At 41.8% G+C, this 26,402-nt stretch overlaps 1 protein-coding gene across 5 annotated transcripts in view; it reads left to right on the top strand.

Moving 5' to 3' along the window:
• The window catches only part of LOC102928761 (uncharacterized), a 33,227-nt gene extending 7,749 nt beyond the window's left edge, over positions 1 to 25,478 (top strand). For 2 of the 5 annotated variants that reach the window (XM_076559600.1, XM_076559598.1), the window contains 4 exons: positions 3,837 to 4,053; positions 18,906 to 19,032; positions 19,219 to 19,279; positions 20,088 to 25,478. In XM_076559600.1, coding sequence (XP_076415715.1) covers positions 4,048 to 4,053; positions 18,906 to 19,032; positions 19,219 to 19,279; positions 20,088 to 22,104 — 2,211 coding nt within the window. In that variant the 5' untranslated portion in view covers positions 3,837 to 4,047 and the 3' untranslated portion in view covers positions 22,105 to 25,478. Of the gene's footprint in view, positions 1 to 3,836; positions 4,054 to 5,755; positions 6,041 to 18,905; positions 19,033 to 19,218; positions 19,280 to 20,087 lie in introns of those variants that run through there. The other 3 variants (XM_042266845.2, XM_076559599.1, XM_076559601.1) reach the window with 2 other exon arrangements.
• Positions 25,479 to 26,402: the final 924 nt, after the last annotated feature.

The following is a 26,402-nucleotide window of genomic DNA, read 5'->3' as shown; positions in this document are numbered from 1 at the left end:
TAACACTCTGGGCCTGACTTGACCCGGAGCCCAAGATAGAGGTCAAAGGAAAAAGGTCCTATCCCTGGTTTGAACCTGCACTGCCTGCCCCTCCCCGCAAGATTTATGACCACCATCCACCACTTAACTCAACATTAATGGCCAAACAGTGTTTCCTATCCTTCCATACATTCCCACCAAGCTCATTGCACATGCTCAAAACAAAAAACAAAAAACATGTAAAAGCCTTCCCTTCCATTGAGCCTTCTGCTGTCTTTCTTCATGGTCAGAGGCAGCCACCATGCCCACCCCCCACCTCCCACCCCCATAAATCCCTTGTGTGAGGTTTGTTACATGGTGTGACTTTGTGGTATTCATTGGCTCTGGACTGCTACGATACCCTTGCACTGGAAAAACTATCCCCATTTATAACCATCCCCACTTCTGGCCAGGTACAGGAGCAAGCAGTGTTATGAAGGACTGTGTCTGGAATTTCATTTCAGTAGTACTCAGGCAGTTAAGAAACAGCTTTTCTTTTCTTTCTTAAATTTATTTATTTATTTATTTTAGGTTTTTTTTTTTTTGTTGTTGTTGTTGTTGTTGTTTTGTTTTTGAGATAGGTTTCTCTGTGTAACTGCCCTGGCTGTGCTGGAACTCTCTTTATAGACCAGGCTGGCCTGGAACTCATAGAGATCTACCTGCCTCTGCCTCCATAGTGCCTGGCTTTCTTTTTGTATAAGAAAAGCTTGGCCAGTGAGCTGCTTTTCTGGTTCCAGGCTACTGAGGCCCTGGTCCCAGAGAACTGGGCTTTCAGGAGGCTCCATAGAAGCCTTCTAAACCAATCAGAAGCACTCCTTTTTGGTGCCATCGTACAGAGGTTCTGGACTGCTCAGCAGATCTTTGTGTCCTGTCAGGCTCAAGGAGCTAAGGAACGGGTGCTGGTACTGGTGAGTTTGAGTGTAGGTCATCCTGACAGTAGGAGCAGCTGCGATGGTTCCCAAAGTTCTCTCCTCCTTCCCAGCTTAGGTGTCCTGCCACCTGGAGAGTGTGGCCCCAAAGTCTACAGCCAATCAGAGCATAAAGGCTGAACAAGGCATCCAATCCAGGTGAAAGTGAGGAGAAGGTGCATAAGTTTTACAAGTTGTGGGTGGTGTTCTAGGGGTCTGGTTCCTTGTCGCCTGTGTGTCAGTTAGTCTGTGTAGGGTAAAAGGTTCGAGCTCACTTCTGGGTTTGAAAGCCCATCAAAACCCACCAATCCCTGAGCTCAAAATCCCACCAATCCCTGGGCTTGCCCCAAGGCCCTGTTGAAATTGAAATCCCACCAATTCTCACCCTGGAAATCTCCACCCTGGAAATCTCTGCCCCCAAGAAACCTCCTATAAGCCTGTCTCCTGCTCAATTTCCTTGCATCTTCTTACTCCAGCAGAGGCAGCCACTCTCTGGTGTTTCTTCCAATAAATCTCACGTGAGGTTTGCTGTGTTACATGACTTTCTGGCATTCCTTGACTCCTGACTGCCAGGATACCTTGACCCCTCAGACCAGCAACGCTTCCACTGGGGAAGCCTTTCCCCTCAGAGATGTAACATTTACAGTCTGTGACTTCCACCGATTGTGGGCTGAGTAGGAAGGACACCCAGAGACTCAAAGGCTGGGAAATGATTGTGTGGGACCAGGCTTCCAGAGAAGTAGAATCTGGCTGGAATTGGCTGCGGGCAGTATGCGGACAGCCCTTACTGCCCTGGGGTGTGTAGCTTTATGGTGATATCTGGCCTACAGCTCTTCAAATCTGTCCCACTGCACATCTGTTTTAGACCCAGCCTGCTGGCCTCTTGGCAACCCCACACCTAAAACCTGCATCTCCTAGAGTGTGTAGAGATCACTGGAGCATCTTGGGCCACGTAACCGCAGAGCCATTTAACCAGGCCCTAGAGAGAAATGTTATGATGCTGATGCTGCATGGGAATTCCCTGGTTTTGTTGATCTTTCTGCCTCTGCCTCCTGTGTTACTGGTACTACAAATACCCAACTTCATGCCCAGCTACTGAGTAGCTTTAGGGTAAAACTGTTCTTGTCCTTTTTTATTTTGTTGTGTTTGTTTTGAAGCAGGGTCTTTTACAGCCTGGACTGGACTCAAACTGTGGAGGAACTTCAAGTCCTGATTCACTGCTTCCCCATGCACGGACTGGAATTACAGGCTTGTGCCAAGACACCTAGCCATTTTGTTTTGTTTTGTTCAAAAGAGTCTTTCTATGAAGCTGAAGCTGGTAGCCTGGTGCTTTCTTTGTGGCCTAGGTGGCAACAAACTGACCATTTTCTCATTGTTTCGCAGCAGTTTCCTCCTAGATGGAAACATTCTCTCCTGCAGGGCAGCACCTTAAACCAGATGATGAACCTCTCAAATAACTTCCGAGAGTCCATGAAAAATATCAGATTCACTAGGCCCGGGCTTCCAAGAGTAAACAATAAACCTGCTCAGAATCACTCTCAGACAAGCCAAAATGGAGACTGTGAGACCAGAACAGCCAGCCACCTGGAAGAAGCAGCAACCAATGGAGCTGCCTGGAAGAGGCACTTGGAAAGAATGGATCTTGTCCAACATGTTAAGTTGCCTGCAGGCTGTACGGTGTGCCCCGGGTTACCAGTTTTTGTGAGCCTCACCCACGCTGGGGTGATCTTTGGTTATGCAGCTGTTTTTGAGTCATTTCTGCTCTGGTTAGTAACCCCACACCTGTACTTCTGTAAGCAATCCCAATTAAACAGTTGGTTCACCAAGGAGGACTTCAGTGGTATCCGTACTTTCTGTGCTCCCTGTCACAGTAGAAGTAGGCATGTGTGTTGCATCTATCGAGGAAATAACACCTCTGTCACATGACACCTCTGATTCTGTCTCCTGTCATTACAGCAACCAGTTTTCATTTCATTTAAGTGAGTTAGATTCATGGGTTCATGAAATGTGATTCAAATAGGCAGCTAACCTAATGTGTGTTTTCAAAATTGTTCTTTGATTAAAATGAGAACTTTGCTGTTTGTTGAAATTTGGTTCCTGGCCTCAAGGGTAGGTTCTGGGTGTCATGTATTTTTCATGGTTCTATCTTTGTTTCTAATGGGAAAAAACTTACTCCTTTTCATTGTGGCATGATGCTTATTGATTTTGCATGATAAGATAATCACAAGTGGCTTCTATTTGTATGTTACTCATAAGAGTATTTTCTTGTGAACTTTTAGTCTCCTTTTCTGCTTTGTGATCTGATGTATAGTTGTGACTCTTGTTGTTTTTTGTTTGCTTTCAGTAGTGAGATAGTTGTTAGATTTGAAGCACCTGTCCTAGCTACTTTTATTTTTTTCTTTCTCTTCTTTCTTTTTTTTCCTGTGAAGAGACACCATGACTACAACTCTTATAAAGGAAAACATTTAATTGGGACTGGCTTACAGTTCAGAGGTTTAGTTCATTATCCTCATGGCGGGAAGCATGGCAGCATGCAGGCAGACGTAGTACTGGATGGAGAAAGAGCTGAGAGTTCTACTCGATCCACAGGAACCAGGAAGTGACTATCATACTAGACAGACATGGCTTGACATTTAAGACCTCAAAGCCCACACCCCAGTGACTCACTTCCTCTAGCAAAGCCACACTCACTCCAAGGCCACACCTCCTAATAGTGACACTCCCTAATAGCCTATGGCAGCCATTTTCTTTCAAACCACCACAACACCATACCTGGTGATTGCTGTGTACATTCTAGCTATGTCAGCCAATGTTTTCTAGTTCCTTGGCTTGTCAATCAAAAATAGCCCCCCCAAACTTCCAACAACTCCTTGCCCCCATTTACTCAGAATTATCTATCTGCTTTTCTAGGTTCATCGTTGTTGCTATAATGATGATTGGCTAATTTATAAAGCAGAAAACTTCCTTTTGTTACAGTTCTGAGAACTAGAAACTCCAAGATCAAGGTTATTGGTTCAGGGTTTGGTGGGAAGACCTGTCTCTGACTCCATGATATCACATGTTCTGGAGGAGGCAAATACTGAGCCTCACATGATGCAAGGCTAAAGAGCAAGTGAGCAAAATGAATGTAAGTCTCTTTCCATCCATTTTATGATTCATTTTTAAAATTTATGTGTGTGGGGGGGTATGCAGTTGTGCAGGTATGCAGGTGCTGTTAGAAGACAAAGGAGTACTCTGGTTTCAGATCCCCTGGAGCTGGAATTACAGGTGGTTGTGAGGTACCTGAAATGTATGCTGGGAACTAAACTCAGGTCCCTTGCAAGAGCAAGTAGTTTTAAGTGCTAAACCATCTTTCTAGCCCTCAGTACATTTTTTTTTTTTTCGTTTTTTCAAGACAGGTTTTCTCTGTGTAGCACTGGAGTCTATCCTGGAACTCACTCTGTAGACCAGACTGTAGGCCTCAAACTCATAGAGATCTGCCTGCCTCTGTGTCCAGAGTGCTGGGATCAAAGGCGTGCACCACCACCGCCCAGCTGCCCTCAGTACATTTATAAGGTTCCAAATCCTTTCCCTAAGTGTGAAAACTTAATATTTTACTGTTTTGTTTATGTGTTTATTTTGTATATGTAGGAGTAGGGCATGCAACAGATTCTCAAGAAGCCCAGGTTAGCTTTGAACTTGCTACATAGTTGACACTAGCCTCCAGTTCCTGATGCTAGTGTCTCCAACTCCCACCTCCCCAAGTGCTGCAATTTTAGATGGGAGCCACCATGCCTGGCTCCAAGGCTTCTTTTGTTTAGAAATTCTAATTGGGTTCTGGAGAAAGGGCTCAGCAGTTAAGAGTACTTAGTGCTTTTGCAGAGGACCGCAGTTTCCTCTCCAGCACCCTTGTTGGACGGCTCACAACTTCTGTCACTCCAGCTCCAGATCTGATGCTTTCTGCTGCCTCTGCAGGTACCTGCATTTACAAGTACATTTCTACACTCAGACACATGTAATTGAAAATAAAATAAAAGCATCATTGTCAACCTCATCAACATCACTTAGTATGTGGTGGGATGTGTGCCACAGTGTGCACATGGAGATCAGAGGACAACTTTTGTGGAGACAGTTCTCTCTTTCCACTGTTACCTGGATTCTGGGGATCAAACACAGGTCAGCTTTCATGGCAAGCACCTTTACCTGCTGAGCCATGTCGCCATCCCTAATAGACGTTTTAAAAACAATAGTATGCCCATGCCTTCGTGTGAAGGCATTGAGAGCCAAGGAGCCTGGGAACCTGAGGTGGGGTCGCTTAAGACCATTGGAAATATCAGATGTTTACATCACAATTCATAACAGTAGCAAAATCACAGTTATGAAGTAGCAATAAAATAATTTTATGGTTGGGGTCACCACAACATAAGGAACTGACTGTAGTCAAAGGTCGCGGCATTAGGAAGGTTGAGAACGACTGCTCTAGAACTTCTAAGATTAATTTCTTTCCTGGGCCGTGTATGTTTCCTTTACTTCCTGAGTCTTATGATCCTCCCTCCAGAAGAGAATATTTTAATTCAAATGAAGTTGCTACATAACATCAGGGATTGTCTTAGAGTCATGGAGTAAAGAATTCCCTAAGCAGCCTTCTGACCTCATTTCCAGTAGGAAGAAGAGGAAAGGGCCAGTAAAGATAGGAAACTCAGAGACTACTAGTCTACTCTGGAGAGTCAGGGACCAGTTCTGTTTAAATTCTACTAATTCCCAGTCTAAGACACATATGAACCAGGTGAAAAGGCCTGCGGAATAGCTTGCTAAGGTGCTGATGCTCTGATCTGTTTGTGCACAGACTCCAGCTGGTTGGAAGGAGCCTTTCTGCAGCCTTTCAGGGTCCAGAGGGCGGGTCCTGAATCATTAGCGAATGAGAGGCGCTAGAGCTGTGCAAATCATCCAATCCTTCGTCTGTAGGAGGAGGAGCCCCGCCTTAAACAGAGGTGCGGGCCTTTTTTAGATCGCCATTATCCTTACCCAGTGTATGCAGCTCAAATACTCCAGGGACGAAACCTCTGCCGCGCTGTGAACCTGCTTGGGTCCTTGTTACTTTGAGGAGGACCATAGACAATCGGAAGCTGGAAATGGTAGGTGCTGGGTCGAGTGCCAGAGGCTGGAAGGACAGTATAGTCAGGTCGCCAGCGTCCTTAGGCTCCTCCTCCCCCGAGGCTACAGAGCCCTTAGTGCTGTCCCTGGGCGGGGCGGGGCTCTACACGGTCCTTGCCAGGTTCTTCTCTTGTGGCCCAGAGGGTGAAGGGAGACTACTTCTGTGTGGGTTCTGCACCGAAGAAGCCAGGCTCCCGCACTCTCTGCGTTCTGCCCAGAGCAGATCCGATTGTCTTGAAGTGGTTTAACATGCAAAGCAGGGACTTCTGACCTCAGCCCCGTGTTCTCCGTATGGGTTTTCCTAGCTGATTCAGTCTGTGTCTTTCTGGATTGAACATTGCGGACCAAGATGAGTGCCATCTGCTTATGGCCTTATTGCTGATGTTCCGAGATTGTACAGACCATAGCACTGCCACAAAAAGGAATAGGGTGCAGGTTGATATGGGGAGGCTGCTCAAAAGGATGAAAATACAGCAGTCATCTACCACTCCTAAGCATATATCTGTATTCTATAACAGAATTACTTTCAGATTCTTGTTTATTACTGCTGTATGCACAATAACAAGGAAATAATTCAAATTCAATGGGTTAAAAAGTGAGGTATACATCCCATTATGACATGTAATTTTATTCAGCCATAAAGGAAAATAAAAATTTTTAGGACAAATGGATGATCTGCAAATTATTATTGAGGCATCCCAGACTCCAGCAAATACCACGTTTCTCGCCCATAATGGACTAAAACTTCAAGTTTTTGTAAATGTGTTTGTATGCTAGAGTGAGCGTGGGTACAGGTTCTGAAATGAGAAAGACCATGTCAGGTCGGGGTAAGGAAGCAGATGAAGTGGTTCACAGAATCCATGAGACATGAAGGTGAAAAAGGGACTGGGCCATTTTATCCATCCACACCTGCTTTTGCCCAGCTTTATCAACTCAGTGAATGACACCACAAACTATAAGGGGAACCCTATCTAATTCCAGTAACTACCTCATTTTGATTTTACTGGAGATGATGGTGCAGAAGAGAAAAGTGAGGGAGGAGAATCAATCAAAACAAAATGTGTATGAAAATGTCATTATAATACCCATCACTCTGTGCACTAATAAAAAAAGGAATGCATTTTAATTCAAATGAAGTTGCTACATAACATCAGGGATTGTCTTATAGTCATGGAGTAAAGAATTCCCTAAGCAGACTTCTGACCTCATTTCCAGTAGGAAGAAGAGGAAAGGGCCAGTAAAGATAGGAAACTCAGAGACTAGTTTGAGTTCAGGAAAGGCTTAGTCACATCAGCTTTTGTGGCAGACCCACGAGAGGTAACCCATTAACTCATGCATTGCCGTGGGATATCTTTCTGTGTGCTGTGACTATGTGTTGCTCTGATTGGTCGATAAATAAAGCTGTTTGGCCAATGATGAGGCTGAATAAGGTTAGGCGGTACATTCCAACTTGAGAGACAGGAAGAAGAAAGGCAGAGGGGAGAGAGACGCCAGCATCACCAGTACCGCCAGGAGAAGCAAGATGTGAAAATACCGATAAGCCATGGCTACATGGCAACTTATAGATTATGAACTATATAGAAATGGGTCAAGTTATAAGAGCTAACTAGCAAGAAGCCTGCCAGAGGCCATGCAATTGGTAATTAATATTAAGCCTCTGAATGATTATTTTATAAATGGCTGTGGGACCTTGGGGCCGGATAAGACCAGAGAAACTATCGGGCTACAATACATGAAATGAACCTAGTAGTTCATTAATGGGGGCTGAGTTGAAATCCTCTTGAGAATTTTCACCTTGCCCCTCCTTTTGAATAAAAACTATTCCTACATTATTTATTACTTTAGTCTTTGTGCTGGCTCATCTTATGTCAACTGGACAAAGTAGACTTCTCTGAAAGGAAGGAACTTGACTGGAGGAAAATGCCTCCTTAGGATCCAGCTGTAAGGCATTTCTTAATTAGTGATTAGTTGGGGAGGGCCCAGCCCATTGTGTGAGGTGCCATCTGGGATGGTGGTCCAGGGTTCTAGAAGAAAGCAGGCTGAACAAGCCATGTGAAACAAGCCAGTAAGCAGCACCCTCCATGGCCTCTGCATCAGCTCCTGTCTCCAGGGTCCTGCCCTGTGTGAGCTCCTGCTGTCACTTCCTTCAGTGATGAATGTGGAAGTGTAAACCACGCAAACCCGTTCCCCCGCAACTTGCTTTTTGGTCATGGTGTTTTGTCAAAGCAATAGAAACCTTAACTAAGACAGTCTGCATATGTGTATGTATGTGTGTAGGCACGTGCATGCCATGACATGTGTAGAGGTCAGAGGACAACTTGCCGATGTTGGTTCTTCTGTCTTGTGAGTCTGAGGGATTGAACCTATGTCCTCAGGTTTGGTAGTAAGTGCTTTATGTCCAGTGAGTCATCTCCCTTGCTTAAGTCTCACCTCTTTATGTTTGTTTGTTTGGCTTTTTTTTTTTTTTGAGACAAGGTTTCTTTCTCTGTGTAACAGCCTTGGTGGTCCTGGAACTCATTCTGTAGACCAGGCTGTCCTGGAACTCACAGAGATCTGCCTGCCTCTGCCTCCTGAGTGCTGGGATTAAAGGCGTGCACTACCACTACCAGGTTAGGTCCCACCTCTTAAAATTTCCTTGTGGGTGTTAAATTTCCAGCTTAGTTTCACAGGGGACAAGATATATTCAAATCACAGCAAAAGACCTGTAAGTTAAATCCCCGAATTTCCATGTATCTTTCCACATGCCCAAACATCACCTTCCTAATTTAAAGCAAAAACATTTGATTCACATTCCTTACTATAAGTTGTCATTTTTTCATAAGCCAGGAAATAAGTCCATCTTTGAAATGGGAGGAGAGCAGATGTCTGACACACTCATGGAAAACATCTTTGTGCCTCTTTTAGTTCTCATAACTACAGACATATATCTTTATCTTTATGTGTATAGATGTTTTGACTGCATGCATGTCTCTTGTCCTGTGAATATGGTGCCAGTGGAGGCCAGAGAGGGCATCAGATCCCCTGCAACTGGAGCTACAGATGATTATCAGCCACCCGGTACATCCTCCGGGAGAACAGCCAGGACTCATACCTGCTGGGCATCTTCCCAGCTCTAACTATAGACATCTTATCAGAATGCCTTTGGGTTGAAGTTCTGTCTTGAAAATTTTATGGGATGATATATCTTCAATATAACTTCCTGTTCTTTTTCTAGCCCTAGGTTTTAGAATTGTCAAACAGTGGTGACCCAAGATGCCAATAGTGTTCAAGTTTTTTGGAGTGAATATCTGTGAATATTAGCATAGAGATACTGGACCTTTCAGGTGTTCATTGGGATGCACTGGGACTAGGAGAAACCTTGTACATCCTTGTGACCTTACAGCTTCCTTTTCCTAACAGAAATTTGATTTTTTTTTTTTTTGGATACTTGTAGGTGGTCTACTAGTTAGATACTAGCATTGAGAAGACAGGTAGGAATGATTCTACCTTCTTAGTTCTCTTCTGAAGGGAGAAAAACAATCTCAGAGGACAAGAAAATTGACCACATTAAAGGCAATGCCAGGCCCTGGCCAGCCCAGTTTATATTGGGCACACAGCACTCAAACAGGAGTGTACAACCTTTAAACATTGCAACATGATGTTGTCATCTCTGCAGTTCACGTTTTAGAACTGCGCAAGCATAGCAGCAACAGAAATCTCCATGTTTTGGGAAGTTTCGATTCTGTGTTACATCTAGAGCCCTCCTCAGTTGCATATGGCCGTATGTGGCCTGGGAGACACACGTTGGATGCCTGGTCGTGATGGGCATTGAATACTGCAGTGAACAGGATGGATGGGGTCAGGAGCATCCTAGGTAATATTGTGACTTCTCTTAGAACCCTAGTCAGACTGGGCTTGATGACGAATGCCTGTGATCTCCATGTGTGGGAGGTGGAGGTGGGGCGCTCAGAAGGTCAACACTAGTCTGAGATGCATGACATTCTGTTGTTAGCAAATAAACCAAAAGAAAACACCAAAACTTGAGTCAGACTTGCCTGGCTTCTAATCCAAAATTGACCTGGCCTTAATTTGTTTCATCATAACAGTCCATAAAGCCCTTTTCTTTTTTCCCACCCGCCTTCCTTTCTTTCTTGGATTGATTTTTTTTTTCTTTTCTTTTTTTTCAAGACAGGGTTTTTCTGTGTAGTTTTGGATCCTGTCCTGGAACTTGCTCTGTAGACCAGGCTGGCCTCGAACTCATAGAGATCTGCCTGCCTCTGCCTACCAAGTGCTGGGATTAAAGTTGTGTGCCACCACCGTCCGGCATTTGGATTGTTTTTTTTCCTTGTTTATCTATTTGAGACAGAAAATCTTGCTCTCTAGCCTAGGCTGGCATAGAATTCACTCTGGAGCTCAGGTTGGCCTTGAACTTATAACATCTTCTGCTTCCACCGCTAGAGTGCTGAAATTACAGGTGTGCCCCACCACACCTGCCTTCTTCAGTTTTCTTTCTTTCTTTTTTTGGTTTTTCAAGACCGGGCTTCTCTGTGTAGCTCTGGCTGTCCTAGAATTCTCCCTACAGACCAGGCTGGTCTGGAACTCACAGAGATCCACTTGCCTCTGCCTCCAAGTGCTGGGAATACAGGCGTGTGCCACCACTGCCTGGTTAGCTTCTTCAGTTTTCATAACAACTTCAAACATAAGTTCCAAAGAGACACTTGGATTTTAGGGGAACATTTAAATAGCTAAGTTTATGTTACATTTGTTAATTTATTATTATTGTTGTTATTATGCACTTCATTCTTTTTTGTGTTTTAAATATATGTTACTGATTTTTTGAGAAATTCTTACATGCATATGGTATATGTGGATCATCACTCTCTACTCTTCCCCATAACTGTTCTCAGATCTGCTCCAACCCTCCAAACTTCCACCTTTGTATTTGTCCTCTTTTTTTTTTTATAACCTGTTTGATTCCAATTTAGTGGCCTTTTAACTAATAGATATGGGACAACCCACTGGAGAGTAGTTAACTTACTAGGAGCTATATTCTTTTTTTTTTTTTTTACATTTTATTTATTATTTTTTTCATTTTACATATCAACCACAGTTCTCCCTCTCTCCCCTTCTCCCAATCCCCCCCACCTCTCCCTGACCCCATCCTCCATCCACTCCTCTTAGGGGTTAAGGCCTCCCTTGGGTAGTTAACACAGGTGGCATACCAAGCTGGGGGAGGTTAAAGCCCCTCCTCACTGGATCAATGCTGAGCAAGGAAACCTACCATAGGGAATGGACTCTAAAAAACCAGTTCATGTACCCGGGATAAGTCCCGGTCTCCCTGCCAGGGACCCCACAAATAGATCAAGCTGCACAACTGTTACCCACATTCAAAAGGCCTAGTTCAGTCCCATGCAGGCTTCCCAGCTCAATCCTGAGTCTGTGAGCTCCCACTAGCTTGGGTCAGCTGGTTTTGTTGTTTTTTCCATCATGATCTTGACCCCTCCTTTCTCCTATAATCCCTCCTTCTTCTCTTCAGCTGATCTCCAGGAGCTCGGCCAAGTGCTTGGCTGGGTCTCTGCATCTGCTTCCATGAGTCTCTGGATGTAGGTTCTATGATGAAAATTAGGGTAGTCACCAATCCGACTACAAGGGAAGGCTTGTTCAGGTACCCTCTCCATTATTGCTAGGAGTCTTAGTTGGGGTCATCATTGTGGGTTCCTGGGGATTTCCCTAGCACCAGCTTCCTCCCTAACCCAGTAATGGCTCCCTCTGTCAAGATAGCTCTTTCATTTAGGAGCTATGTTCTTAAAAAATTTTTTTTTCCTTCTTCAGAAGCCATCAACTATCAATAACTCCTCATCTAGGGGTAACAGCCAATGAACACTTCCTGTCTCCATGTCAGAATGTTGATTGCTTGATCCTGGACAGATCTTGTGCAGGCAACCACAGCGGCTCTGAGTTCATGAGTGCAGTGGTCTATTGTGTCCAGAGGACACTGTTTTACTCTGGTCTTCTCCTACTTCTGGCTCTTAGGACTTTTAGCTTTTCCTCATGGCAGTCCTTAAGCCACACTGGGGAGAGGGGTTGTAGTGATATGCTGTAGGCACCCCGTTGGTGGCTGAGTGCTCTGCAGACACTTATTCTTGCTATCTTCACCAGTTGTGAGTTTCTGCACTCAACTGATAGTCACTGAACAGAGAGACTTCTCTAATGAGGTCTGAGAGATTCACTAATGTATGGGAATAGAGGTATAAATTTAGAGGGAGTTTTGTACGGTCATATCATCCTTTTTATGTATTTAAATGTATGTGTGTGTGTCTGTACATGCGTGTGTTTACGTGCACACTGATACCACAGTGTGCATGTGGAAGTCAGAGGAGCTAGCAGGAGTTGGCTTTGCCATTGTATGATGTGGGCTTCAGGGCACCAAGGATTGATCGTCGGTCATCAGGTTTAGTAGTGGCAAGCACCCAGACCTACTGAACTGCTTCACCAGCTCGAATTTGTTTTTCAGTTTACCTGTTTTGTTTTTTTTTTTAGGGTGACTTCAAATGGAGTTTTAGGACTCAGCCTTCAGAATGCTACTGGAAATAAAAATCTTAGAAACAAGTAAAATTAGGGCCTGGAGAGCTGGCTCAGCAGTTAAGAGCACTGACTGCTCTTCCAAAGGACCGGGTTCAATTTCTAGTGCCAATATGGTAGTTCACAATTGTCTGTAACTCCAGCTCCAGGGGCTCTGCAATCTTCATACAGACATACATGCAGGCAAAACATCAATGCACAGAAATAAAAAGAAACTACACACACACACACACACACACACACACACACACACACACACACACGATCAAAATGTTAAAAAAAAACAAAAAACAAATAAGTCGGGTGGCGGTGGTGTAAGCCTTTAATCCCAGCACTCGGGAGGCAGAGCCAGGCAGATCTCTGTGAGTTCGAGGCCAGCCTGGTCTACAGAGCGATATCCAGGACAGGTACCAAAACTACACAGAGAAACCCTATCTTGAAAAAAAAAAAAAAAAATTAGGGAAAATTATTTTTCGATGATGGTCAAGCGGGTAAATATATTTTTGGATGACAGTGAGGTAGATGTAATGGTGAATTACAAAATTCTCTAAAACATTCTAGGGTAAGACACTTGGATGCTAACTAATTTTCTCCCTTTTATGCCTGGTTTTGCAGGTAGTATAGACAAATCTTTATCATTAATACATTTAAAAATTAATCATTAATACATAAAAATAAATTATTAAATTTATCATTGTCCTTTTAATGTGTATGAATATTTTGGCTATGTATATGTCTGTGCACCTGATGACCTTGGAGGCTAGAACATGGCATTGCAGTTCCTACAACTGGAGTTACAGATTTTTGTGAGCTGCTATATAGATGATGGGAATTGAACCTGGGTTCTCCAGGACAGCAGTCGGTGTCCTTAGCCATGAGCTGTCACTCCAGCCCCTATTGTTAATAATTTGTAATTAATTAATTAATTGAGACAGGGTTTCTCTATGTTAGTAGTTCTCAACCTGTGAGTTACAACCTCTTTTGGGGGTTGAATGACCCTTTCACAGGAGTTCATTAAGACCATCAGAAAACACAGATATTGACATTATGATTCATAACACTAGCAAAATTACAGTTATGAAGTGGCAATGAAAACAATTTTATGGTTGGGGGTCACCACAACATGAGGAACTGTATTAAAGGGTCACAGCATTAGGAAGGTTGAGAACCACTGCTCTGTGTAGCCTTGGTTGGATTCACTATGTGAATTCCAATTATTACCAATTATTAGGGTCTAGATCAGGTGTTTCTAAGTTGTAGGCCTCTTACTCAAAGATTTGAAATAAAGTCTCACACAGAGATCAAAAATAGTAAGGTGACTTTATTCTAAGCAACACCATAGTACCATTTTGTTACATTGTCTAGAGGGACAGACAGCAGGCTACCTGAATGAAAACATAATTAGAAGTTTGGGGCTTCCTTTTATACGGTTTAAGAGAAGGAGGAGTTTGGTTGTGAATGGGTGTAGTGAGGATAGATCCCTGCTTTGGTTGACAGGCTTAGATGAGGTGGATCTTTGCCCACTGTGCATGTCTCTTTTCACGGTGCATCTCACTTTAATAATGTACATACCCAATTATGCATAGGTGGAAGATGGGATGTAGAAGATTCTCCCTAAAAGTTCACTCAGAAGACACAGTTTGCCTTACTGCACATGTACCGAAAATCAGTTTAGGCCAGACTGGACCCATGGTTCTTGGATGTATTCGAGAGTGTTTGAATAGAAATGGCTCTTGAGGATTGCTGACGGTAACTTGTTGCCATCATTTAAAGCAGGTATATCTATGTATCTCAATGTAGATAGAGGCCTCAGGCTAACAGGCTGTTCCGTACATTGTTTGATGAGCTGTTAGAGTATGTACAGGTAATGAGTTCAGCTTGTCATGTTCATCATTAGAGGAAGTGTATGTACATGGCCCCAACGGAATAGAGTCCCAGGTTGCTAAACTACCCTATGCTTGCCTGCCTCAGGATGACCTCAAACTTGTGATCTTTCTGTCTTTGCCTCCAGAATATTAGTAGAACAAGTACACACAACCATGAGAAGTTTTTAAAAGGACTGACATCTTTATTGTCTAGAAGAAATAGGTATTTGTGCTTTACTTTTATATTTTTGAGAGGGTATTTTCTGTGTAGCCAAGGCTCATCTGGAATTTGGTTTGTGGACCAACTTGCCCTCAGTCTTATGGCAGTCTTCCCATTTCTGCATCCTGAGTGCTGGTGTTAGAGGAGTTTGCTACCGTGGCTGGTGTACTTGTTTCTGTTTGTCTTACAATTTCCCCTACATATATATGTGTGTGTGTGTGTGTGTGTGTGTGTGTGTGTGTGTGTGTGTGTGTGTGTGTATGTATATATATATACATATATATGTGTATGTATGTATGTATATGTATATAAACACTGAATCTGAGATTCAATTTTACTGAAATCTTCAAATCCTAGATATTTTCTCTTTTACTTAATTGCCTAGGGCTGAGGAGATGCCATGCAAGTGTTAGGACCTAAGTTTGAATCCTCAGAACTTATTTAAATTCCAGATGTGGTAGTGCACACCAGTACTCCCAGTGTTCCTGTGATGAGATGAGATATGGAGACAGGAAAATCCTCTGAAGCTGTTGGGCCAGCTGACCTGGGCATGCACAACAGTGACCAATAGAGATCTTACCTCAAACAAAGTGGGAGGTGAACATCTGAGGTCCTTCTCTGACACACACAGAAAACGTGGGCCAGTGAGATGGCTAAGTGAGTGGGTAAAGGTGCTTGTAGACAAGATTGATGACTCAATGCTTTCATCCCTGGAATCCACATGATGGAGAGAATTGACTTCTCACAGGAAGAGGATCCCTTGGTAGTGAGACACTAGAGAACTAGGATTCATATACATGTGCCCGTAGGTTGGAATTCAAGGGAGAAGTATCTATTTTTCTGAGGTTGTACTGGTTATTCCAAGAGCTGTATCTACACATTGTCTTCCCCTCTCTCCTCTTTTTCCTCCTCTTCATTTTCTGTAAAAGATTTGCTTTTATTCATGTGTGCATATGTGTGGGTATGTGCTCAAGAATGCAGGTGCTGAGAACTGAACTTTGGTCCTCTAGAAGAGGAGAAAGTTCTTAATCAATGGAGTTATCTCTCCAGCCCATACACATTGGTTTTGTTTTGTTTTTAAATGTTGACCAGGGTAGGGCCTAACTTTATCTGAATGTATGGAAATAGCAGTCTGCAAGGTCTTTAGGTCTTATATATCATGGGCTAGGCAGTTAAAGCCTTTACTGTCTAGGAAAGAACAAGAAAAGGAGGCAAAATCAGACCTTAGACTAGAGAGTATTATCCCTTGAGATCAGCCCATTCTCGGGCTGTCAATAAAGAAGGGCTGTGTGCAGGCTCAGGCAGAGGGTGGATCAAAATCCCAGCTTCTGAAGGAGAGCTTTAAGGAAAGTCTCCTTAATGAGTTTCCCAAGCCCGGTGTGTTGGAACTTGCTTGTAATCTGAGGCAGGAGCATTGTCATGGGGTCATCCTGGATTAGACAGTTCTCTAGTCTCGTCTTTACCTGATTCATGCCCTGACTCCCTCCAAAAAAGTGTGATCTGCTACTAATCAGTTAAACTTTTCATATTTTTTTAGGCAAAAATTGGTATTCTAGAAAGTGTGTATCTGGCCCTGGCCCAGTCTTAGTTTTGAAAAAGAGACATCATCTAAAAAGACATGGTATTTGGTTGTACTAGGTTCTTTCTTGGGAATAGAAATAGATTGGCTGGCTAAGAGTTTATAAGAATTGTAAGACTTAAGTAATATTTAGCATCTCCAACTGTTTATTTTCAAATATAGTGAGGTGCCAGTTAGAATATAATGTGTGGGAATTGGGAGTCGTTAAGGTAGACTGTGAGGATATAACTCAGTGGGCAGAATACTTGTCTAGTATGCATGAAGCCCTGGATTGAATGAAGCGCTGAGTGTGGTGCTGCAGGCCTGTCATCCCAGTACTCTGGGGGTGGAGTGCAGGAGGATCAGAAGTTCAAGAACTACCTAGCAAGTTTGAAGCTGTGGTGATGAACACCATGCTGCCAAGCCTGATGACCTGAGTTCAATCCCACGTACCCAAATGGTGGAAGGCAAGAACCAACTCCTAGTTGTACTTTGACCTCCACACATGCTTGTGCCACATGCTCCCCCTCTGTGCAAATAAACAAATAAATAAATGTTCCTCCCTCCACTACAATTAGAAAGTCTATGGAGGATAGTCTGGGAGACACTTTGAGAACCTATTGCAGGTAAGAGTTTTAGAGTTTGATGTTTTTTGAAGTATTTAATAAAATTTAAAAATTAGTTGCCTTTGTCTTTGATTCAACTACAGAGAACTCAAAACCGTTAGAATTTCTGGAATGGTAGGAGTATCTGAATGTTTACCATAAGCTCCTTTCATATACTCTCTGAATTCATGCTAATGAGGTTATTCACTGCCATCTGTTTATAATGTCTGGAAAAATAGATGGGGCATAGACGAACAAATGGATGCTTTGACTTGGCATCTGTGGTAGAGATGTGTGTTGGCACTGAGCCCTCAGTCCTTCAGGACTTGGCTAACACTGGGTATAGTCAGAATTGAATTGTAGTACACCTAGTATTTGAATGTTGATTGGTGTTTAGCAGAAACCAGACATTTTGTTCACAAGTGATGCTAGCAAAAGACCCAGTAAGTTAGGACTTTCAACTGACTCTGAGACTATCCCAATTTCCTTTCTGGTTGCTGTGATAAAAAGACCCTGAAAAATGCAACTTAAAAGGGAAAGGTTTTTTGTTTGTTTTTAAGGACGTCATCATAAAAGTAGAGCAGAAGTCTACTCTAACACATGCATATGGAAAGACATGTACTAGAGTTCATATACTGCACTTCCCTTATTGTGTTATTTCCTTTGTATTGCGGTTTAAACCCATAGCCCCACACATAATGTCAGTGCTTCACTGAGATGCATCCCCAGCCTCAAAGGGTTTCTTTTGTTTGACTAGATAAAGGTTTTGTTTTGATGTACTAAAGGTCTGCTTTGGGAAACAACTTTATAAATATATGTAAGAGATGATTTTTTGGGGGAGAACAATGAGCTCTTGCTAACAATATTCTGATTATTTCTTGAGTCCTTTGACATTTTCTAGGAAGAGCTGGTATGTTTTCCTATTTGCATAGAGAATTCATAAGTTTTGTTTTGTTTTGTTTTTAGTATTTAATACAGGGTTGACAGTTGAGATATTAGATACAGACTTACTAAAGTTATTAACCTGTGAATTCACAGAACATGCCCTTGTTTTCCTTCATACAAAGTTGCCTCAAGAAGGGTTAAGCATTCATAATCTGGAGATTATTTTGTCATTAGATAGGCTCCTTCTGATAGGTATGTCAAAAACTTGCAAATATCTAGAGAAAACACCAATTAAAATATATTTTTAGCCTGAGCTGGAGTAGCAGGCTGAATTTCCCGGGCTCATTCAGTCCGTTCCAGTATCAGGCACCAGGTCTTGCAAAAGGTTTGAATTGGTGCTCAAGAATTTCTAAGAAGGCTGGCAAGATGGCTCTGTGGGTGAAGATACCAGCCTCCAAGTAGGCTGACTCACATTGTGGAAAGATAACCAGCTTTCAGACCTTTATATAAACACCTTAGCATATAAGCCAGAATAAACCAATAGATAATAGGTTTTTTTTTTTTTTTTTGTCATTGTTTGTTTTTGTTTTTGAGACAAGGTTCCTCTGTATAGCACTGGCTGTCCTGGAACTCACTCTGTAGACCAGGCTGGCCCAGAATTTCGAGATCCATCTGCCTCTGTCTTCTGAGTGCTGGATTAAAGGCATACATCACTACCACCCAGCCACCCAGCACAAATAAATATTGAAAAAAAGAACAATGCAGCAGGCTCAGTTTATAGTTACTAGGGTTATCTAATAATACAGTGGGTGCACACCCATATGTTGTAGAATATACAAAAAGAAATTTTGGCCAATATACCATATTCTCTGTTATATCATGAAATGATCTAGAGTTTCATATTTTAGTATAATGCTGTAGTAAGTCAGTTATTTTCCTGGGCCTGCATTCAGGAATGGAACAAGAAGACCAGAGCGTTGAAATTGACTGCAGAAGTTCCCAGTGTTTGGCTGTTGCTGTCACCTTATGGTTCCAATCTAATGTGAGAATTTCTGTGTGGAGGTTGCCAGCATCATGTGACTTAGGATCTGATTTTAGATCACCAATGTTGTTACTTATACCCTTCTCTTGGAAATATGTGGCATCTTTTAGGAGTCTGTAACCTTTGAGGATGTGGCAGTAAAGTTCAGTATGGAAGAGTGGGCACTGCTGAGTCCTTCTCAAAAGAAGCTCTACAGAGATGTGATGCAGGAAACATTCAGGAACTTGGCTGCCATAGGTAAGAATGAGGTCGCCTTATTATGTAATCGAGTACATCCTGTTCATCAGTGCACATTCATACGTTGTGGAATATACAAAGGGAAAGTTTGTCCAATATACCAGATTATATCATGAAATTATCTAGAGTTTCGTACTTTTGTATAATGCTATAGTAAGTCAGTTATTTTTCCGGGCCTGCATTTAGGAATGGAACAGGAAGACCAGAACTTTGAAAAAGACTACAGATGTTCCCAGAGAAATCCCAAGTAAGTTGCCCTCAAAAAATGAAGCAATATTCATCTTTAAATGAGAAGAAATTTTAAAGACAAACCAAATGATATAGATGGTTCAAACCCCAATTAATGGACCTTCAGAAAACTGTTTCTAAAAATGCATATAGGTTGACTACCTATATTTAGAAAATCCCTGAACTCAACATATTTTTATATTTTAGATGTTCATAGCATGAAAATGTTGCTTTAAGGTGTACTTATTTGTTACTATTACCTTTTTAAAGGCTTATTTTAAGTTACATATATATGCATAGGTGTGTGCATGTGGCTGTAGGTGTCCACAGAAACCTGAATTGTCAGTTCACCCTGAATCTGGAGTTACAGGTGGTTGTGAGCAGTCTGATATGGGTGCTAAGAGCTGAACTCAGGTCCTATGGAGGAACAGTATATGTTCTCAACTCCTGAGCTCTCCCTCTAGCCTCTTAATTATTGTTTTGGAGATAGGGTCTTATATTGCCTAAGCTAGCCTCAAACTGGTTATGACCCTGAACTTGGCCTTAGCCTTTGATCCTCCAGCCTTCACCTCCCAAGTGTTGGCATCATAGACTTGCCTTACCACTGGGGCACAGTCTGATATTCTGTCTCAAAAGACCTATGCACCTTAAAAAAAAAAAAGACAAAAATCAAAACAATAAAAAAAAGTAAAACTTTCTAGGAATACCACTGTGATAATAATGACCTCAAGCCAACTGTACAATGTTCATCTGGTTGTGTTTAAAACTTCTTAGTATATAAAATGGTTATTTTATTGGAAAATAATAATGAAACCTTGTTTTTTCAGAAGTCAAATGGGACAGAGTCTTTGTGAACATAATGAAGATAATCAATGTGTAGAAAATTTCAGCTGGATTCTAGATCCTACTCTATATAGAGATACACCTCTTAGATTCAAGCCATGTGAAAGGCATATGTGTAGAAATATTCTCAATGGTCATTCATCCTTAAATGTGCCTATCACAGTTCAATTTGGACACAAACCATATGAGTATCAGAAATATGCAAAGCAGCTGTATGAATGTAAGGAATGTACAAACAACTCCAGCTTCCCCCAGTGCCTTCTGATGCATACGAGAACTCAAACTGAAGAGAAACTTCATGAAAGTAAACAATGTGGAAAAACTTTTAGTGATAATCCCTCCCAGATACTTGAAAGAATCCATGCTTCAGAGAAACCAGATGGATGCAAACAGTATAGGAAAGAATTCAGGAACAATGTTACTGAAAGACAAATGGTAACACACAGGGGTGATGGTCCATGTAAGTGTAAGAAATGTACTAAAGATTTTGCCTATTCCACTTCACTTTTTATGCATCCAAGTTCTCATATTGGAGAGAAGGTATATATGCATAAACTGTGTGATAAAGACTTCCCTAATCCTGCTTATCTTGAATGCCATGAAAAGATGCATCAGGAAGAAAGACCCTATGTTTGTAAGTACTGTGAGAAAACATTTACTCGTTCTGGTTCCTTGAGATGTCATGAAAGGATTCATACTGGAGAGAAACCATATGCATGTAAGCAATGTGGGAAAGCCTTTACTACACACACTTCTCTCCGATGCCATGAGAAGATTCACACCGGAGAAAAACCTTATGAATGTAAACAATGTGGAAAATCTTTCATGCTCTACAGATATTTGCAAAGACATGAACGAATTCACAGTGGACAGAAACCCTATGAATGTAAGCAATGTGGTAAAGCTTTTTATGTTCACAGTGTTCTTCGATATCATGAAAGGATCCACAGTGGAGAGAAACCTTATGATTGTAAGCATTGTGGGAAAGCATTCACTCATTCCAATTATTTGAGATGCCATGAAAGGATTCACAGTGAAGAAAAGCCCTATGTATGTAAACAATGTGGTAAAGCCTTCACTACACACAATTCCCTTCATCACCATGAAAGGACTCACATTGGAGAGAAACCCTATGTATGTAAGCAATGTGGTAAAGCTTTCAGAACACAGAATTCCCTTTATCATCATGAAAGGACCCATACTGGAGAGAAACCCTATGGATGTAAACAATGTGGTAAAGCTTTCACATTGTGCAGGTCCTTACAAAGACATGAACGAATTCATAGTGGGGAGAAATCCTGTGGATGTAAGCACTGTGGGAAACTCTTTTCATGTTTGAGTGAGGTTCAAAGGCATGAACAGACTCACACTGGAATAAAGTCTTATATATGTAAACAATGTGGGAAAGCCTTCTCTAAAAATAGTTACCTTCAGTATCATGAAAAGATTCATAGTGGAGAGAAACCTTGTGTATGTAAGCAGTGTGGAAAAGTGTTCACTTTTTACAGTTCTCTTCAACGCCATGAAAGAACTCACAATGGAGAGAAACCTTATGTATGTAAGCCATGTGGGAAAGCATTTACTTTTTCCAGTTCCCTTCAGCGTCATGAAAGGATTCACAGTGGAGAGAAACCCCATATATGTAGGCACTGTGGGAAAGCCTTTCCTTCTTTGAATCAGGTTCAGAGACATGAGCAAACACACAGTACCATTAAACCCTTTGTATGTAATCAGTGTGGTAAAGCCTTTACTCTACATAGTTCCCTTCGGGACCATGAGAGGGTCCATAGTGGAGAGAAACCATATATATGCAAGCAATGTGGTAAAGCCTTCACTTATCACAGTTCCCTTTGGTACCACGAAAAGATTCATAGTGGAGAGAAACCTTATACATGTAAGCAATGTGGAAAAGCATTCTTGCAGTGCAGTTCCTTGCAAAGACATGAGCGAATTCATTCTGAAGTGAAACCCTGTGCAGAAGAGTGTGAACCTGTTAACTAGAGAAGCCCTAGAACACTATAAAGAGTTCAGATGGCCATTTTGGTGGGAGTGTGGAAGGTCAAAATGCCAATAGAAATGCAGAAAATAAAGAATGCTCATTAGGTTTCAGAAAAGAATGAGTGCTCTATTGGGAAATGGACTAGAAACTATGCATATTTCATTTTGACAAGTAATCTGGTTTCATTCTGCCCATGTCTAAAGAATTTGAGTGAGGTTTAATTAAAGAACATTTTACTAGATCAAGGCAATTTGAAGACAGTGTAGTATTCAGTGTGTCATGGTTGTTGCTCACCACTCTTTCCTGGGTTTGCAGAGAGATGGAGAGGAAGAGAGAGAGATGTAAAAAATATCTAGTTTGTTGAGAAAATCATAAGTGAATTTAATGCTGCACAAAAGGAATGCATGGTGGGGGGCTGTGATTGTTAAAAAGATTAGCACAGCTAAGAATAAAGCATGCATTATGCACTGGGACAATAGGAAGGATACACTAGGGCATAGTCCTCCCATTGAAGATTCTAGCTTATAAGTGTATAAAATTGTTTAAAAGGAGAGACTGAAGTGATCTCTTGTTCAAAATAATTGCCTAGGGAAGTATTTTTTTTTTTCCTGGATCAACCACTAAGACACATGGGCTATTTCAGTTCCACTCAAAGGGGCCCAGTCTGCATCTCCAGCCAGCATCAGAACTTGACAGCATCCTTCATGCAAAATGCAAGACCAGACCTGAGTTATAGAAGCTTGCTCCAAGCCCACTAAGGCCAGATAATGTGTCACATTTAGATTCCCTGCAAGGAAAGCAATGTGTAGCACTTTCAAATTTTATGAAAGGATGTCCCAAGATGCCGCCATTCATTGTTGTGAAGCTGTGAAAGTGAGCCTTGTATTACAGCAGAGATTCTAGGAAATGCCAGGACCATGCTTAGTCTGTTAAGGAGGTAGGGAGTAGAACCAGTCTAGTGCAATGGGTGCTGCGGGGTACAGGAGTGGGTTTATAGAAGGCTAATGGAGCTCAGATGATATCAAAAATAGCTCTAGATGCTGACAAAGATCTTCAGGATTTGGTGATTGTGTTTCTGGGTTTTGGCCTTGCTTTTGGCACAGTCTTTTCTCTGCTATATTCTCAGTTCTCCCTTTTGGAATGGAAATGTTTATTACATAGCATTGTATATTCAGCTTTGTAACCTCTCTTGATTTTCTAAGGGCTCACAGTTCCAAGATTGCCTTGAGTCTCAAAAAAAAAAGTGTTTGGACTTTGGACCATACAGTGTTTAAAGAACTAAGACTGTGGGGACTTTTGAAGTTAGAATGGATTATTTTTGCTTTATGAGATGGCCACAAACCTTTGAGGGCCAGGGATAGAACAGTATGGTGAAAAAGGATGGTTCTGGGCATCAGTTTTAGAGGTAGACTTGCTGATGGCTATTTTTTTTTTTTTTTTTTGTCAACCTGGCTGGATTTATAATCACCTAAGAAACAAACAAACAAAACAAACACTTATGGCACATCCAGAGAGATGTAACTGATAAGGGAAGACCCACTTTGGGTCTCATCTCATGGCTTGGGGCCCAGACTGAATAAATACTGAGAAAGGAGTAAGCTAACAGAGCACCAGGATTTGTCTTCCAGCTCACCACCATGCCTTCCCTGTTAAAATGAACCATTTTTTAAAGATAAGATAAGCATTTATGTAAGTTGTTTTTGTATGGTATTTTGTCATGGCATCAAGAAGAATAACTTCTACACCCTGTGAATACTATCAATATGGGCATCCTTTATCATGAAATGATTTGTTCATGGTCTAAAGAAACCCCCTTCTATCCTGCAAACTATGCAAGAAAGCCTTCTAGCTTTTGAATTTGTTTGATTAAATTCACACTGGAGAAAACCATATGGGCACAAGCAATGTGGCATATCTGTCTTGCTGTGATTTTTTTTTTCAAAGATGTATAAGCGGCTACACTTGAAGGTATCCTTCAGTGTAGAGTGTGGAAGGTTCCCATTATCACAAGTCCATTCTAGCAAACTTGACAGTGGTTAATGAAGAAAATGTGTATTAGTATAACATGTGGAAGGACATCTCAATTCAGAAATTTCAAAAAATGGGTTTGGTGGAATGGGTCAGTGAATAAAGGTCTTTGCTGCCAAGCCCGATGACATAAGTTGATTCCCAGGGCCCATATTCTAGAAGGAGAGAACCAACTCTTCCAAGTTGTCCTCTGACCTCCATACACACAGGGTTGTATGTGCATCCCATCCCCTTTCCACATAAAGATAAATATATTGATTAATTCAAGAAAAACCTTAAAAATACCACACTCTGATTGGGAAATGTGCATTAGAATAATGTACAAAAGTCTTCAGCTGGTCTACATGTTTGAATACATGCTGGATCAAACTCTTTGGGAATGGGAAAAAGAAAACTTGGTTATAATAAAGAGCTTCAAAATCCTGTGAAGTTTCTTCATGCAGTCCACTTCTAGAAACAAGCAAGCAGTATAAAATGTGATGCAAAATAATTTGTGTAGAATTCTCCAGAAATTAGAAAACCTGGTGGAAATGTTCTGAGAGTTATAAATATGTTTATCAGTTGCTGGTTGTTGACTCCCATTTATTATTTATTTTTAAAACAATTTAAAAATTTGATATCTATGGGTGTTTTGCCTGCATGTGTGTCTGTGCACCACATGCATACAGTGCCTGTGGAGGCCAAAAGAAGCCATCGTGTCTCCTGCAACTGGAGTTACAGATGGTTCTCGGGCACCATGTGGGTGATAGAAACTGAGCCCTGGTCCTCTGGAAAAGCAGCAAAAACTCATAACCATGGAGTCATCTCTCCAGCCCCTAAAAATAACATGTTTGGTGAGGTGGCTAGCTTCCTGGTGACCTGAATGGGATCCCCATGACTCATGTGGCGAAAGGAGAGAACCAACTCATGAAAGTTGTCCTCTGACCTCCACTCTAATGCCACGGCACCAGAATGCATACACACACACACACACACACACACACACACACACACACACACACACACACACACGCACGCATGAAATAAAGAAATGTAACTTTTTTTAAAATTTAAGGACTCATTCTTTTGTTGTCATTTTGTCTTTTTGAGACAGGGTTTCTCTCCATAGCCCTGGCTGGCCTGGAACTTGCTCTGTAAACTAGACAGGCCTTGAACTCAGAGATCTTCCTGCTTCTGCTTCTGCCGCCCAAATGTGGGATTCAAGGTGTGTATCAAGGTGTGTTCTACCACAACCCTTCTTATGACTCAGAAGTAGATCTTTGGACAATGTATTTTTAAATACACCTCTGAAAGTACATATTGGAGTGAAATAATTATCTAAGGTTAATTATGAACTTAGTTGGTAGTATGTTCTGTTATTTCTATATTTATTGATTTATTTATTAAAATGTTTTTATTTAGGCCGGGCGGTGGTGGCGCACGCCTTTAATCCTAGCACTCGGGAGGCAGAGGCAGGCGGATCTCTGTGAGTTCGAGGCCAGCCTGGGCTACCAAGTGAGTTCCAGGAAAGGCGCAAAGCTACACAAGAGAAACCCTGTCTCGAAAAACCAAAAAAAAAAAAAAAAAAAAAAAAAAAAAAAATAAAATGTTTTTATTTGTATGTGTATGTGCACATGTGTAGGTGGGTGCCAGTGGAGGCAATAAGAGGGCACTGGATCATTTGGACCTGGACTCACAGGTGTGTTTGAGCCACCATTTTTGTGTGCTGTAATCTAAAGTCTGGTTCTCATGATTGAGCAGCAAGTGTTGTTAACCAATAATCAGTCTCTCCATCCCCTATTTATTTTTGGAACAGCATCTTGCTAAATAACCTAGGCTGCTCTTTAGCTCATGATGATCCTCCTCCTTCAATGTTCTGGGGGTAGTGTATTGTGTGTGTGTGTGTGTGTGTGTGTGTGTGTGTGTGTGTGTGTGTGTGTGTGTGTGTGATGAACTTTCTTGATATTTTAAGAGAGTAGGGATGTGGTTGATATATTGTGCACCCCAATAAACTTACCTGGGGGGTCAGAGAACAGACCAGCCATAATATTAAACATAGAGGTTAGGCAGTGGTAGCACATGCCTTTAATCCTAGTATTCCAGAAACAGAGATCCATCTGCATCTCTATGAGTTCAAAGCCACACTGGAAACAGCCAGGCATGGTGACTCACACCTTTAATCTCAGGAAGTGATGGCAGAAAGCAGAAAAATATAAGGTATGAGGACCAGGAACTAGCCTGGTTAAACTTTTAGGCTTTTGAGCAGTAGTTCAGCTGAGATTTATTTTGGATG

Source organism: Peromyscus maniculatus, chromosome 22 (genome assembly GCF_049852395.1).
Source record: "Peromyscus maniculatus bairdii isolate BWxNUB_F1_BW_parent chromosome 22, HU_Pman_BW_mat_3.1, whole genome shotgun sequence".
Taxonomy (NCBI): Eukaryota; Metazoa; Chordata; class Mammalia; order Rodentia; family Cricetidae; genus Peromyscus; species Peromyscus maniculatus.
The sequence above is the reverse complement of the archived record's forward strand: the minus strand, read 5'-3'. Positions and strand labels throughout refer to the sequence as shown.